Below are 14,407 nucleotides of genomic sequence, written 5' to 3'. Positions count from 1 at the left end.
TGTTATTAAAGACTTTAGTCTAGCCCCAGAAGGAATGTTGTCCCATGACAATCTAGAGACTGAAACTTTGTGTCAAAATCTTTTTTTTACTCTTTGTTCTGTCAATATTGTAGTCTCATTAATCTATCCTTAGGAGTTCTTTATCACAGTGTCAGTGAAGTTCTTTTCCTGTCATACTTCCTACATCAATTAGCACTTTATTGCTTCAGCCTTGGTCTGTGTTCCAGGCACTTTAGTTTATAGCTTAAGGGCAAAACAAGCTGCAAGACTTCAGTCTGGTAATACAGGGGAACAAGCCTTCTGGACTGCCCTGTCCCTGAACTTCAGTGGGTTGGAGAAGTGGGGCTTTGTTTTAATAAAGCAATAATTAACTATTGTAGCAAAGGTGCGTTATCATATCAGGAAATTCTTTTCATTTGCCTTAGGCCAGACACCTTGGCCTGTTACAATGAACTGTGGATATCTGCACATTCTCCTTATTAGTAAATCCAGGTTTCCTTTTTTTGCTCCAAGAAAAGATGTGACCAAGTAAAGCTATAGCAAGACTTGGCCATGCTTGTGGCTGTTCCTTAAGAACTGTTTTAGGGCATCAGTTAGCAAGGATATTCTTAGCTGATGGATATCTTGTCTCTATGTTGTTATCCTCTTATTCATACTGCATCTGTGTATCACTAAAATCTGTCATAAGACATTTCAAATTTTTGCTTAAGTTGCGGTTCATGTAATATTCATTGGATATGACTTGTATCTTCTTGCTTCAACAGAAGTGGGTGTAAATAACACTTGTACACATCAAATAGATACAGTATAAATTGAGGTGTGTAGGGGGATATGTTTTTTATCTCCAGTGGGTTACAACTTTAGGAATGTGTTGACTTGCATAGTATACTACAGCTGTAGCTTACACGGGTTGTGGCTGTCTGCCTTGAGGAAACAAAACTGCCCTTCCTATGCTTGATGTGTCCTTCCTTAATCCAGCTCTTCTGTGCTGAGTATCAACTTCAGATAGTTCTAGAGGAACAGAAGTTGTCCTTTTGTAGCAATATTGCTATTAAAGTGAAGAGCCCATCATGTGACCCAATATGTGGATACCTATGAAAGGAAGGTCAGTGTGCATCTGATCTCCTTTAAGAGCAAAATATCTGCCTTCATCAACTTAAGAGCCTTACCAAAAGCAAAGGCGCTCTGCCCAGCTCCCCAAGCAGCTGAAGCTCTGCCTTCCTTCCCAGGACCCCAGACTAGGAGAACAGTTCAGTTGTTGACTGGCCCACAATGTGAAAGTCAGGAGGGTGACAACTGGCTTGGTACTGTCTGGGAAGGTTAATACCAAGGCAAAGCGAGTGTTTTGCTTTTGGTTTTTGGCCAAGTCATGCGAGTCCCTCTGAAAGCAGAGCTTTGTCCTGGGAAGCTTTTTCTTGGAAAAAATTTTCCTCCTTCTGTTTTGTAAAGAAGACCATTCTTGACAGACTAGGCTTTCAAACGTGTTTTTCTATTTCTGAGGTATGAGAAAGCTACCTTATCAAATGTACCTTCATTCCTTCATTTCAAACTGGTTTCACTACAGCAGATGGCCAGTCAATCAATGACCCATTTTTAAGCAAGCCTCCTAAAATGTGGTGAGCAACTGGGCAATTATCAAAGCAGCAGGAGCTGTAGCTTTGTCTAATCAAATAGAGATTTTGCTTTAAAGTTGGAGGGTCTTTTTGAGGAATACTCCTTCCTGCTCTGCAACCTAAGCCTTCATACATCAGAAGTGCCGATGCTGTGGATATTCTGAAACTCTCAACTACAGAAGTAATATGGGTCTCTGTCTTGCTCCTTTGACCTGTTTTTGCACTTAGCACTTGCATCTACAGCTGTTCAAACCACTTGTGACTTGACCAACTAATTCTAGCCTGTTTGGGGAAGAAGAGCTTCTATCATGGCTTGTTTGTGCAAGGCTTCTGAAGCCTGAGGTTCAGCTTACTAAGCTTATTGTAGGTGGAAGCAGTGAAAAATCTATTCTCCCCATCCCACCCAATTTGCTGCTTTTAAAGCAAGACTTGTGGTGTCAGACTTGCAGCAGTAACTTAGAGATCTTGGGGAAGCAGGAGAGGAGAAAGTTAAACTGCAGTACATGTTATCTAAAGGGAATCCTGTATTAAATCTTGCTGCTGACAGTGACTGGCAACTGATACTTACTGCCAGTGCCCCAAGATGCATGGATCTTTGTCCAGTCCTAATCTGAAATACTCTTCTCTCCCAAAATAAGGCAGTATTAGCCTTGTGATGTGGGCAGATGGTCTTTATTTGCCCAGTGAACTCAACCTTAAATGCAATCTGAATTTTTAAGTCTTAGAGGTGAAGTCATCTTTTTTATCTCTTGTCAAGACACATGAGGTTGAAGTGTGCACTTCTGTATCATTACAGTGTAGTCTGATAGTGCAGTTCAAGATTACACCATGATGTATCTGTCATGTGCTCTGTTTAGTTTCAAACTGGGATTAGGAAAAGCATTAGCAGAGCTCTTCCACAGGTAGTCTCGTGTGGTATACACACCTCTCGCTCCTCACTGGATGTAAGTAGCGCTTGAACATAAACCCTAAGGACTCTCTCAGTCAGATAGCAAGTTGCAGAACTATTACTGTTTGATTAGGCTGGTCCAACCGTCACTTTTGTCAGTGTCTGGAGAGATCTGAAGCTTGTAGGTGAGCAGCTGGGACTTGTTCTTGCTGAACAGAAAGAACTGGCAGCTTGCACTACATCAGATCTGCCAGTGTTTTTAATAGACCCTTGGTTAGCTTCTAAATTGAAGGTGTTTTCAGAATGGTCTGACAGTGTTGTTGCACTGCAAAAACAGACACTTGAACTTCACTGCAGTCTTCTCCTGAGTGTTTTTCTACAGTTCCTGTTTATGAAGATAGAGGTTACAAAGACAGGGCATTAATCAAAGATTTTGGGAACTATTAGCTCTAGTACTGAATTTAGCCAAGCTACCTGTGTGTCATCTGTCCTGGGTCTGTCACAAGTTCCTAGACCACAGGCCTTTGACATGTGGTGCCTTGCCCTCTTTCTCCTCCCTTGATATCAGCATATCTAGAGACTTCAGTAACAGCTCTGTCAGAGCTTTTGGGGCTTTGCTTTTTAGTAAATTAATATTCAGACACTAGGTAGTGAGATACCTCTGGCAATGTACACTGTACAAGTGTGCTGACTTAAAGGACCTTTGTGGGCAGCCTACAACTAGCTACAGTCTATTTTAAAGCTTAAAATAATATATATTAAGCAGTGGATCATTTTCAGCTCTTTGCTCCTCTAGCAGTAGGGATTGAGTCACAGAAGGAGGGTTTGCTTTGCTTAATATGTGACTTGTTACCTTACAATCCCAAATTTCTTGTGTCTATTAACTCTCTAGCAGTGTAGTGAAGGTAGATTGCCCAAGTGACTGCATCTCAAAAGAAAAAGCAGAGAGTACCAACTTCAGGATTTTAATTGCCAAACAGTTTAGTCACCTGAATTGCTTCCAAGTTTTGGTAGAAATATTATGCCTGTCTGAAGCTTATTGAAATTCTTCACAGCCTTTTTCAATGAGACCAGAAAAGGCCCTAGCCTTTTGCTGCATGTATAAGTCATTTGTTGTGAAGATCATTTTGTTTCTGCTTTGAGTCTTGCTCCATGTTTCCTAATTCCTTTGGTGGGTCTGTTGGTTGGGTAGGTCCTGGAGCCACAGTGACTCAAAGCAGTGTCTCCTTCATGGCTTCTAGGTGAAAAGCAAACAGCTCTCCTTAGTGTGAGGACTCTCTGAGTTTTCTCGGAGCAACACCACCCCAAGGAAGGGGTGCCTTGTAACTGTACTCCTTTTATTGCTGGGAGCGTCTGTTACACTGGCCTGGACTTTCTCAGCTGTTGGGGAAGCTTAGGTGTAAGTGCCATCAATGAGTCAAAGTAGTTGCCAGCTTTCCACACTGTGGTGGGAGGGTTTCTAGGGTTATCCTGAACCATTGCATTCTGAACATCTGTATTCTTCATTTTGCTGGTTAATCAACAGACACAAACACTGCAATCTAGGGCAGCATTTATTAGGTTGGATCTGCTGGTATTGAACAGCCTTTTCCAAGTCACTCTGACACTTTCTAAAAGCTCCAGCCCTGCACCTGCTAAAGGCCATGTCCTTCCTTCTCACCAAATGGCCTTGCCTAACCCAGGTAGTTTTAATGCCAGTAAGAAGCCTAATCCCACAAGATGGCTCTACACAAAGCCTTTTTGCTTTTGTCTGAATGACAAGCTCACATTGTCTATCTCTGGTCATGCAAGAGCTTTGATTAGATACAGAACTTTCTCTTCTAGGATCACCACTACAGCTCTGCTGGGATGTTGACCCTTCTCATGGCTCCTGCCAACTGGGAAGTCTTAAAAAAACCCAAAAACAAAACCCCACTTGTATTTGATATAACCAAACCCTCTGCTTAGCCCAAGTCAGCAGCTTTCCAAAGGAGCATGTTTTATCATTGTGTTACTCAACAACTTGACCATAACTCCCCATGACAGATCTCTAGACATTCTTCTTGAGAAAGCATAACCTATTTCTCTGAAAATCCCAAGCTGAAGAAGTGTGTAGAGAGCTCAGGAAGAACAGACCTGTGCCCTTCTTGTTTTGCCCATGCAGGCATGTTAGAACGGGCTGAGTGGCTTCTAATGTTCTTGGTGAGCAGTTTACTATGAAAATATTTTCAAATTGGCAAAATTATACTCTGGAACCATCTCTAAATGCTTCCCTGAAAAAGCTTGTATACTGAGACACCCTCCCTGCTGCCATGTTCTGAGTCAGATTCTCTGGAGCTGACAGCTGCAGGGGAGATGATTTGCAACTAGCAATGCAATTTTTCTATATCTGCTGATGTTTACCTTTAAATTTATATATAAATATATAAAAGTGTCTTTAATTTTTTCTTTAATTTTTGTTCTTCTGTGTGGTGTAAAATGGAGGTCGTTGCAAAACAAAATGTAATTTTGTTATCTTTGATTCAGTGGGATTTCTTTATTTAAAAATAAAGGACTTATTGAAGTCAGTGCTACATGTAGTGACTGTGTACAATGTTATTGGGTGATAAAGTCCAGCTGTCACCCTTGATGGGCAAAGCAGCCATGCTTTTTTACTTATTTCTCTGCAGTGGGGAGAGGATCATCTGATGTGGGAATATATTGGGTCAACAAGGTAATACTGATTAAAATGCAACTGGGTATCTGAACTGAGGGAACATGTTATGAGAGTTGGATTAGCCAAAGGAGGAACAAGAGGAATCATTTAGCCCCAGCCCTTACAGGTAGGTGAATTAGTATTAGATGTTAGTTTCTGTTCACTAGTACTGTCTAAACTGAGACTGACTTGGGGAACGGCTGTCCTTACATTGCTGTGGTACACACCAAGGCAGGAACTGGCTTGCTGCTCCCTCACTTCTGGACAGGACAACCTTTGTCAGTAACTCCTGTTTCCTGAACTCTGCCTCTATGTTTTGACCCACTAGTTGGCTATTCTAGTGGTAAATGCAAGGGCTCCAGTTGTTCTAGGAAATGTGAATGACACCCTTCTTTGAGGGAGAAACCTCAAGCTTGTTCTCTTTCCATGCTTCTGGTGGGGGGAGGACAAGAGGGGTGGCAGTGTTGGGTGTCTTTTCCACCTTTTGCTCCTTTCAGCAGTTTCTGTGCCCACCTCTTGAGACCTGGCTCTGCTGCCTGCTGAAAGCTGAAGTGAATGTCAAGTAGATAAATGGGAAGACTGCACAGGGGCTGTATGTAATACCACATGGATGGTGTGCCAGCCCCTGCCACCACTCTCATCTTCAGCTGGAGACTTCCTCTGCCTCTGTTCTAGAGAGCAGAACAAGGACAGGGCTGCTACAGAAAGCCTCCGGGGAGAAGTCAGTCTTAACAATTCCTGCTATATATAGGAGCATCTAACAATTGCCCTGGCTCTCACATCTGCTGGGGCTGGGCTTTGTGGCTAAGCATGGGCTGTCTACCAGGTTCTTGAGCTAAGGACCATGTGCCTTTCTTGGCAGTTGACAAAGGCTGGTGGCTCAGCCTTCCCTAAGGCTCAGCCTGGGGAGCTGGCTGGGGGGTGGACTCTTACCATCTTTTTCCCTCTCTCCCTTGCAGCATGTGACACAAGCCCTAGTGATGCTCAAGCCTTTCTTAGTTGCTTTTTGTCTTACTGCCAGGAGCTGTCCTTGATGCCTCTCTGGGGGAGAATGGAGATGGCATCAGCTTAAAAATACCTGAATGCCTGTCCTGAAAATGCTGAAAAAGGGCTACTTTTGTTGGTGGATGAGAGCAGATGGTGACAGTCCTGTGTCAGCCCCCAGGTTCTCCCAGGATCACTAGGTCACTGGCTGGAGGACTCCTCCACAGCCAGACCTATAGCTGTGCCAGGACTAAGACCTGAAGCAGGGCCCACGGCTTAACTGTGGCCCTTCCTGCAGCATGTGGAAGGATTCTTCTCTGGGATGACATCTTTCCTGTAGTGTGTGGTAAAGCTTTTGGCTCATGTGTCTGCAGAAAATCATCATCTGTTATTTTTCCCTACTTGAGAGTGAGTGGAGTTCCTAATCTTACAACAGCATCTCTGGATAGGACACTTTGACATCTAAGGAGTTAACAACTTGTTTGACCCTAGGGCACTACTGTTCCCCTGTAATTGCTCGGTGGGAGGCAGTGTTTCAGGCTCCATCTCTAATTTATTTGCCATTGTGATTTAGCTGTTAGTTCTACTTCAAATCTCCTTCCTGGCTTGGTCAGAGTCACTCTGGGGGGAAGCTAAGGATGGCATATGGATTGTGCTCCCTGCTCCATTTGCTGTGCTGTTCTCTGTCTCACCACCAAAGGAAGCTACTGGCTGACAATTTGTCCCAGCAGTGGTGAGCAGCCACAGGGACCTCCCAAGAGCTGTGGCTGTCCCAGTCCAGATCCCAGAGGCAGCAGAGTGGTGCTCCCATCTGTGCATATGCGGGATTTTTTTGTCTTTTTCTGTTTTTACAAGTGAGCTGCAATTGCTCTGTCTCCAAAGCAAGCTGTGCTGTTGTGTTTGCACTGGCCTGATGGTTGTAGGGTTGTCACATGTGGTTTCCTTGGGACAGCTCCAGATGCTTCCTGGCCCCATGAAGAGCACTGCACAGTAAGGAGCTAAACGCAGCAGAGCTGCCTTTTGCCCTCCTTCTGGCCTCTTGAACAAGGTTGGCACAGCCTCGGGCTGGGATTTGCCATACATGGATCAGCCGCTGTGTTGCTGACACTGGAGAAACAGATTTAACCCCAGTCGCCTCTGCCCAGACAGGCCCTGTCCTCCCCACAGCTTCAGAGCCAATGTCCTGTTTGGTTTGAGCCTGAGCCACTGCCCTGATGAATGTGGCTCTTGTCAGCACCCTCCACCTCAGCTGGCTTCAGGTCAGAGTCTGGTCCTCTGCTTGGCTGATGAAAGGTGCCCGTGTGTAGCTGCAGAGCTGGGAGGGAGGGAGGGGAGACAGGGCATGCTGTGGGACCAGCTTGATGGAGAAGAAGGTAACCTGGGCAGGGACCAGTGCCTTGCTCCTCTCTGAGCCCTACTGCTCACCAAGGGAGGAGAAGATGGTCTGGAAACAGGTATCTGATCAGCTCCTTGGGGGACATGCCTGGTTCATGAATCAGAACAGACCACCCTCCCTGGGGCACAGCTACTTCTGCTTCCCTCCTCCTCACCCTGGTGCTGCTGACTTCACATTAGCAAGAGCTAATTAGCATTAGGCACAGCTCACTTGCCAGTCAAGGACCCTCCTCTGCCCTCCGTGGTGGCTTTTGGTGGGACTTCTCTGACTGAGTTCCCTTTCACGGTGCAGTGCTATGAGAATCAACTGTGCTGAGGCTTTTGAAGGATTTAGGAGGGTATACTCTGCTTGTATTTCACTGTCCTGTGGTTAAAATCCATCTCCTACTCTTAGTGGCTGCTGCAGCCTCTGTTCCTCCTCCCTGCCTGCTTGGCTGAGCAGGAATTAGGCAGAGACAGCTCCACCTCTGTCCCTCTTTGTGTTCTTGTTTGCATCTCTTGGGTTGTTTTCTCTTTCCTGGTTAGAGTAGATGACTGACAACTGGGGGTCCTTGCTCGGGCAGGGGTGGGGCTCCTTCTGGGATGCATGGAGGGTGGAGACAGCCAGTTCCTTGGCCCCTTTGCCAAAGGGCAGTCAACGATGGCAGGACAGGGGTCTCCTACTGAGCACTGACACTTCTGGCCTCCTTAAAGCCAGCGCCTGTGCCCAGAAAGCTGCATCCCTGTTCCTTGCCACATGCCACAAGGGACTGCACAGCTCTGCTGTTAAACACTTTATTTCTCCCTCGTTATAGCCCTCCCTTCCCAGAGCAGATGCTCTCCTTGTCCTCCCACCGCAGCTCCAGGGCATGCTGCGGGAGAGGGTTGGTGGCCTCCTTTCTCCACTGGCTCCCAAGGGAAGGATGCTCTTCCCGGGAGGGACAGAGCTGCCGGGGCAGCCCACTGCCAGGTTTGGGGAGGGCAGGGATAGGCTTGGAGCAACATGCCCAGAGTGCCTCATCACAAGCAGTCATTCAACCAAAGCTACGGTAAGGAGGTGGTTGGGGTTAGAGAGCCACCTCTGATCCTATTTTACAGGGGAGGAGGAGCAGACCCCGGTTTAGAGAGCCGTGTCTTCAGCCTCAATGCGGGGCCCAAAGAGCTTCTCTGCAGTTGCTTTGCCATCGTACTTGGGCAGGTTGCCACCAAAGTCTGCTGGCAAGATGTCAGCGTCGATTTCCTGGTAGAAGGACTCCAGCTCCTCTCCATGCACGAAGACCTGGCGGGAGACAGGAGCAACCCTCAGCAGAGGACCTGTGCGAGTCTTCCTGGCCACTCTGTTTTACCCAGGGATGTGCCTCTGCCTCCGGGTCCCTTTGCCACACTCACCCTCTCCAGCAGTTTGCTCTTCAGGAACGGTTTGACCACGTTGTAGGTGGTGGTGAAGTACCAAGGCTGGTGGATGAAGTGGACGGCCTTGAATCGCGCTGGGAAGGAGTCCTAGGATCCCAGACACAGATGGTTACGGACAGTGCTGCCCATGCAGAGCTGGGCAGGGAGCAATGCACACCCCAGTGCTGTCGCAACTCCCCCTGCCCAATCTCCCCTTCTCTCTTTGATGGCCCCTGTTTTGTTCTGACCCAGAGGATCAGCCGTGCCAGCCCTGGGAGCACCAGGGAAGCTGAAGGAGCCTCCCACATAGCTCATTGCTCCCACACCATGAGAAGGACCGCATCTCTGCTGTCCTCCTTCCCTGGGGAGAGCCAACTATCTTTGGCCTCTGGTCCAAGGGCAGAAATCCTGGAGTGCCTCTGAGTCTCAATCCAGGCTGGACCAGGCTGGGCTGAGAGGGTGGTGAGGAAAGACTTCTAGGTCATGCTGTAGGATGCTGCACGGAGAGATGGTACTGCTTCTGGTCAGGTTTTTGAGAGGGCAGGGAGCTAGGGCTGGAAAAATAGGATCCATCTTGCAGGATTAAGCCAATTAGCTGGCAAGGGAAGGAGTGTGTGATGGGGAACAGCCTCTCCACAATGCTTTCTTCTGGTGTCAGCGTGGCGGAAATTGCAAACCCTGCTAGCCCTGCCTTCATGCTTCCCTGACCTCTCTGCTCCCCCTGGACCCGCTCTGCCACTGCTGGGTGCAGACTTTGCCACCTCACCTGCAGCATGTCCACCATCTTCTTGAGCTCAGAGGGTTTGATCCCTGATGCCTGCTGCATGGTGAAGCCCTTGAAGTTCTCAATGATGCAGAACCCGTTGATCTGTGTCTCTTCGTTTTCCAGCAGCTTCTCCAAGATAACGCAATAGGCACGAAGGATCTGATGGAGAGGAGAGATAGCAGGTCTGGTATTAGGTCTCACCTCCCATAGAGCCCAGGAGGTTCCCAGGAAGAGTCCCATGGAGAGTTAGCCAGGATCTGCTCAATTCCAGCCTGCTTGTCACAGCCAGCCCCAGGACTTCAGAGCAGGGAGGGTGTTTCAGGGGATGCTTAACAACCACCACATTCCCCTTTCAAGGCAGGTGCGTCTCTGGATCAATGATATGTTGCCACCAAATTCAGAGCTGAGCAGAAAATGGAGCTGGCAGAACTTGTGAGTTACATGCCTGGAGACCTCTTCGTCAAGAAGCCCTTTCCGTGCCCCGTGCCTCAATTTCTTCCTCTGCCCTGTGGGTCCCTCCTATCTAAAGCACCTTGATTTAATGGCATGGTGCCTTTCTTCACCCCATGTCACCTGGGCTGGGGGATACACACCCTGAATTTGGCCCGGACCCTGCACCATATCAGGGGGAAGGAAGGGGAACGCTTTGGGATGGACGATGCTCTCCTAGGCTCCCTGGAAGGATAGATTCCAAGGGCTACAGATTTACTTCAACCTGGACAGCTGGAGGTTGCGTGTAGACATACGCATATGTGTGTATAAGGGATGCTGCGCTCAGGTGTGCTGAGGGGGACAAGCTCAGGAGTGGGACCGCTCTGCTCTGGGAGTGACAGCTGAGCCGGGCTGACCTCATCGAAGGTGATCTCCTCGTAATCCCAGTTCTCGATGTTGAAGAGCATCACCACCCGTCCATACTTGTCTCTGCTGGCCAGGATGCCGGGGTAGCCGGCTTCGATGGTGCTGCGCACAGCCTCGGGGGTCAGGTTGTCGAAGAGCTCAGGGTACTGCTGGCGGAAGTTCACGTAGCCTGGAGAGAGGCAGAAATCAGGGAGGACAACGGCTGCTCGCCCGACCTCGGGAAGCCAGGGCAGCACTGGGGAAGATGCTAGAGACAGGGCAGGCTGGTGATGGCGAGACGCTGGTCCTGAGCCTGAGAGCTGCGGAAAGGCTGTGCGCGGGGTCCGCATGGGTCAGGTCTTCACCAGCAAAGGGGGTGAGAGAAGCTCAGCCCTGTCCCCAGCACACTCGGTGTTAATCTCTCTATGCCCGGGACTTCCCATGCCTGCCTTCTCTCCAGCACCTCAACAAGCAGATAAAGTAATTTTTCCCTTCATTTCCCTTTTCCCCTTCCTCCCCATTTGGGTTAAATCCCCCAGCTCCCCTCCCTTGGCACCCTGCAGGCACGAAATAAGGAATCTTGTCCTGGGAAAATGCGGGTGAACAAAACAGCTGTCTGGGAGCCAGCACTGATAATTACAACTCATTATCTCCCAAGCTGACACAAAGAAGAGCGGAACCGGAGCCAGGCAGGTCCCAGCTGGTGGCCACCCCACCAGGCTGCTCTTCCTCTCCCCCTCCATCCCTACAGGTCACCCCTGATGTGGGGAGGGGGTGTCACAAGCACCCCAACCTGCCTCCAGCCCTCGAGGGGTCCCAGGGGTGCTGAGCCCACCAGGCACTGTGCACAAAAGCATCAGGGTGGGTGCTCCTTACAGGGGTAGGTAGGGGTATGTATAGAGCATATATAGGGCATATATATGGCATGTATAGGGTGTGGGGGTCTCGAGGGGATGTAGACCAAACCAGCTGGATTTGCTGCACAAACGAAACAGCTTGCCACTGCCAAACACATGGGTTTTTTCCATTTTGTCCACTAAATTAGCAAGGAATGGGTCTGTCCCGGCATTGCAGGATGCCTGGCACTACCCTAAATTATTTCCTTCCGCAACCCAACTCTTTCCCCTGCATCCTGAGCCGCCTCAGCCCTGCCTTTTTCTATTTATCCTCTCTCCTCATCCCCTTCCCGTGCCAGGGTCCTGCTCTGCTGGCACAGCCCAGACCAGGGGGCTGGAAGGCTCCAGCACGGGGCCAGGAGCTGCTGGTGGATGTGTACCCCTGTCCTCACCCAGCATCACAGCCCGGGACCCCTCCCCACCTTTCAACAGGTCGTAGGCCCTGTGGACGTCAAACTTGCGGGCGCGGATGAAGCGGAGGAAGAAGGAGTCGTCCTTCCCCTGCACCTTCTCGGCCACCGCCTTGCACACCTCCTCGCTGCCTGCCCTCTCCTGCACCAGCTCCCGCAGCGCCTTCACCGCCGCCTCCCTCTGCTCCTCTGTCTCGTTCAGCTCATCTTTCGCCTGGGGGGGAGCAGGGAGGGGGCCCGGCTCAGCAATGCCCCCCCCCCACCCCGTGCACCCCAAAACAGCCCAGGGGTCCTTTAGGCACCCAAAAGCTGGAGTGATGCGGTGATGCTCCTTGCAGCATCCCAGCACGGGGAGGGCAGGGTCACCCAGGTCCCCTGCTCTGAGACCCTTTGGTGTAAGCACATCCCACCCCACAAGGCGTAAGCCCGTTGAGGTTCTCCTCTGGCCCCCAAGAAGGAGCAGGTGCCCCAGGCTGTGCCCTCCTCCCTGGTCCCCATGGCCGCCCTCACCTTCTGCAGGGTGTGTGGGGGGATCTTCTCGCACCTCCCAAAGACGGGGCCGTGGTCCTTGGTGGTGAGGCGCTCCAGCTTAGTGCGCAGGGCCTGCTCCTCCTCCGAGACGATGCGAAAGGTGCCCGTCTGGGGGCAAGGAGAGGATATGGGGTCTCCCCAGCCAGCCCCCCAACTCCCTGCCCCACCAGGAGCCTCCTGGGATGGGGGGCTATGGGGAAGAGCAGAGCCTGCATGCCTGCACCCAAGGGGGTGTAATGGGATGGGGATGGGCTCTGTGCCACCCAGGCTCCCCACCGCGGGCTGAGAGCAGCCGGGGGGGTGAGGGGTGCATGGGGTGTGCCCCATCCCGGCGCTGTGGGGAGGGGATGCTCAGAGCCCGAGGGCCGGGGCGGTGCAGGGGCAGTACTCACAACCGCAGACATGTCGTCCTCTGTCCTCCGTCGTCCGCAGGACACTAGGAGAAGGAAGGAGGAATCAGCAGCAGTGGGGATCCTGACAGCCTCTGCAGCACCCTGGTGCCCCATCCCCTGCCCCTCTCGCTCAGGCAGGGGCACCCCAACCCTCCTTGGCTCTAGCACATACTGCCTGCATCTCTGCCTGCCCGCCAGAGGCTGAGCAGCTTTGAGAAACACCAGGGATGTTTGTGAAAGCAGCTTAAAATTGTGGGTATTGATCATCCAACACCTTCATCTTTTTTTCTAGGTCTGCCTTTTCACTGGAGGTTGGGGAAATCCTATGGAGACCCCAACCCCATGAGCTCACCCGGTGCCATTTCATCTCAGACCATCCTCGTACAGGCAGAGGTGAGCACCCAGCTTTGGCCAGGTGGACAGCAGCTCGTGCTTTTACTGCCTTTTATTTCTACTGCCCACTTATCCTCAAGGTGTTTCCCAAACCCTCGAGCCCCGCTGCTCCAGCCCAGACCCCATCACCAGCTGCAAGGCTGGACCACGAGCCTCGTGGCATCTTTCCGATGGCGTCTAGGTGAAACAGCTTGTTCCTGCACACAGGGAGGAGGAGGAGGGCTGCCTTCATCCTCCCTCCAGCACCCAACCATGCGCTGCCTGGCTGTGGCACCAGCTCCGAGCTCAGGCTGTGCGAGGGATGTTTGGCTCCAGCTCAACCACTTCCCAGGGGCATCCTCTTCCCCGCCAGCTCCCAGGAACGGATGGGCATCCCCTTTTTCCAGGCACTAAAAGCAATCCCAGCCTCGGAGGTTCCAAGTTAAGGGAGGGCTGGATGACGGTCTCCAATGCAGTTGTTTTGGGTGCAAAAAGTCCTGGATACTCACCAGGGAGAGGAAAAGCTGAACCGTCCGCAGAGGGTCAGTGCACAGGGCAGAGACGGATGCACAGGCAGCGAGGCCGGAGTGGAGCAGCAAGAAAGCTGAGCGAAAGCTTTGTAGAGTCACCGGGTTGGGATTAGACCGTCACAAGGCATCAACTCACTGCAGCTTTGTAATTAAATCAGCACAACCCAGGCAAGAAACCCCATTAAAACATTATAAAAGGCAGCTGAGGAGATGGAAGGAGGGAGCCGGGGCTCCGCCAGCCGGCCGGAACGTGCGTGGAGGGGTGGGCTGGGATGCCGGACCCGATTAACAAAGTATAAAAGCTTCTCGTTGTGTAACTCGCTCATTAGCACAGGGCAGGGGCAGAGGAGGCGATGGGCAGCCTGCCACCCCGGCCCAATCCCCCGGGGAGAGCGGGCCAGGTATCTTCCCCAACTTCTGCCCCAAAAAGCCTGGCAAGGTCCCGCTGTGAATTTGGCCACATGGGGAGGGTCCAGCTGTGGGGACGGTCCATGGCAGAGGATGCTCCCAGGGCTGGTCCCTCCTGGGGCTCTCCAACTCCCCCGCAACGAGGCCACCCAAACCGGCATCCATACGGGGCCACTTTCAGCTTTTAAAACAAAAAAACATGGGCAGATATTTTTTTTTACAGTGCCCCCAAATGATGGTTGCCTGCTTGGAGCTTTGGGAACTGGAACCCAGTCCACCCCCGGGGTGATGCCGCAGACCCAGGAGGAACGGGAGCTCCGGGATGCGGCAAGGACCGCG

General features: G+C 50.9%; 1 protein-coding gene across 1 annotated transcript; it reads right to left on the bottom strand.

Annotated features, from left to right (window-relative positions):
- Positions 1-8,654: 8,654 nt before the first annotated feature.
- Positions 8,655-12,770, bottom strand: RLBP1 (retinaldehyde binding protein 1). Its single transcript, XM_059824169.1, has 7 exons — positions 12,759-12,770; positions 12,346-12,474; positions 11,848-12,049; positions 10,541-10,719; positions 9,693-9,851; positions 8,924-9,034; positions 8,655-8,813 (listed from the first exon to the last, which is right to left on the bottom strand). Exons 1-7 carry the CDS (start codon positions 12,768-12,770, stop codon positions 8,655-8,657), a joined length of 951 nt encoding a protein of 316 aa, XP_059680152.1.
- Positions 12,771-14,407: the final 1,637 nt, after the last annotated feature.

Source organism: Gavia stellata, chromosome 13, assembly GCF_030936135.1.
Source record: "Gavia stellata isolate bGavSte3 chromosome 13, bGavSte3.hap2, whole genome shotgun sequence".
Lineage (NCBI taxonomy): Eukaryota > Metazoa > Chordata > Aves > Gaviiformes > Gaviidae > Gavia > Gavia stellata.
Note: the sequence above shows the minus strand (reverse complement) of the source record. Positions and strands in the feature narration are given on the sequence as shown.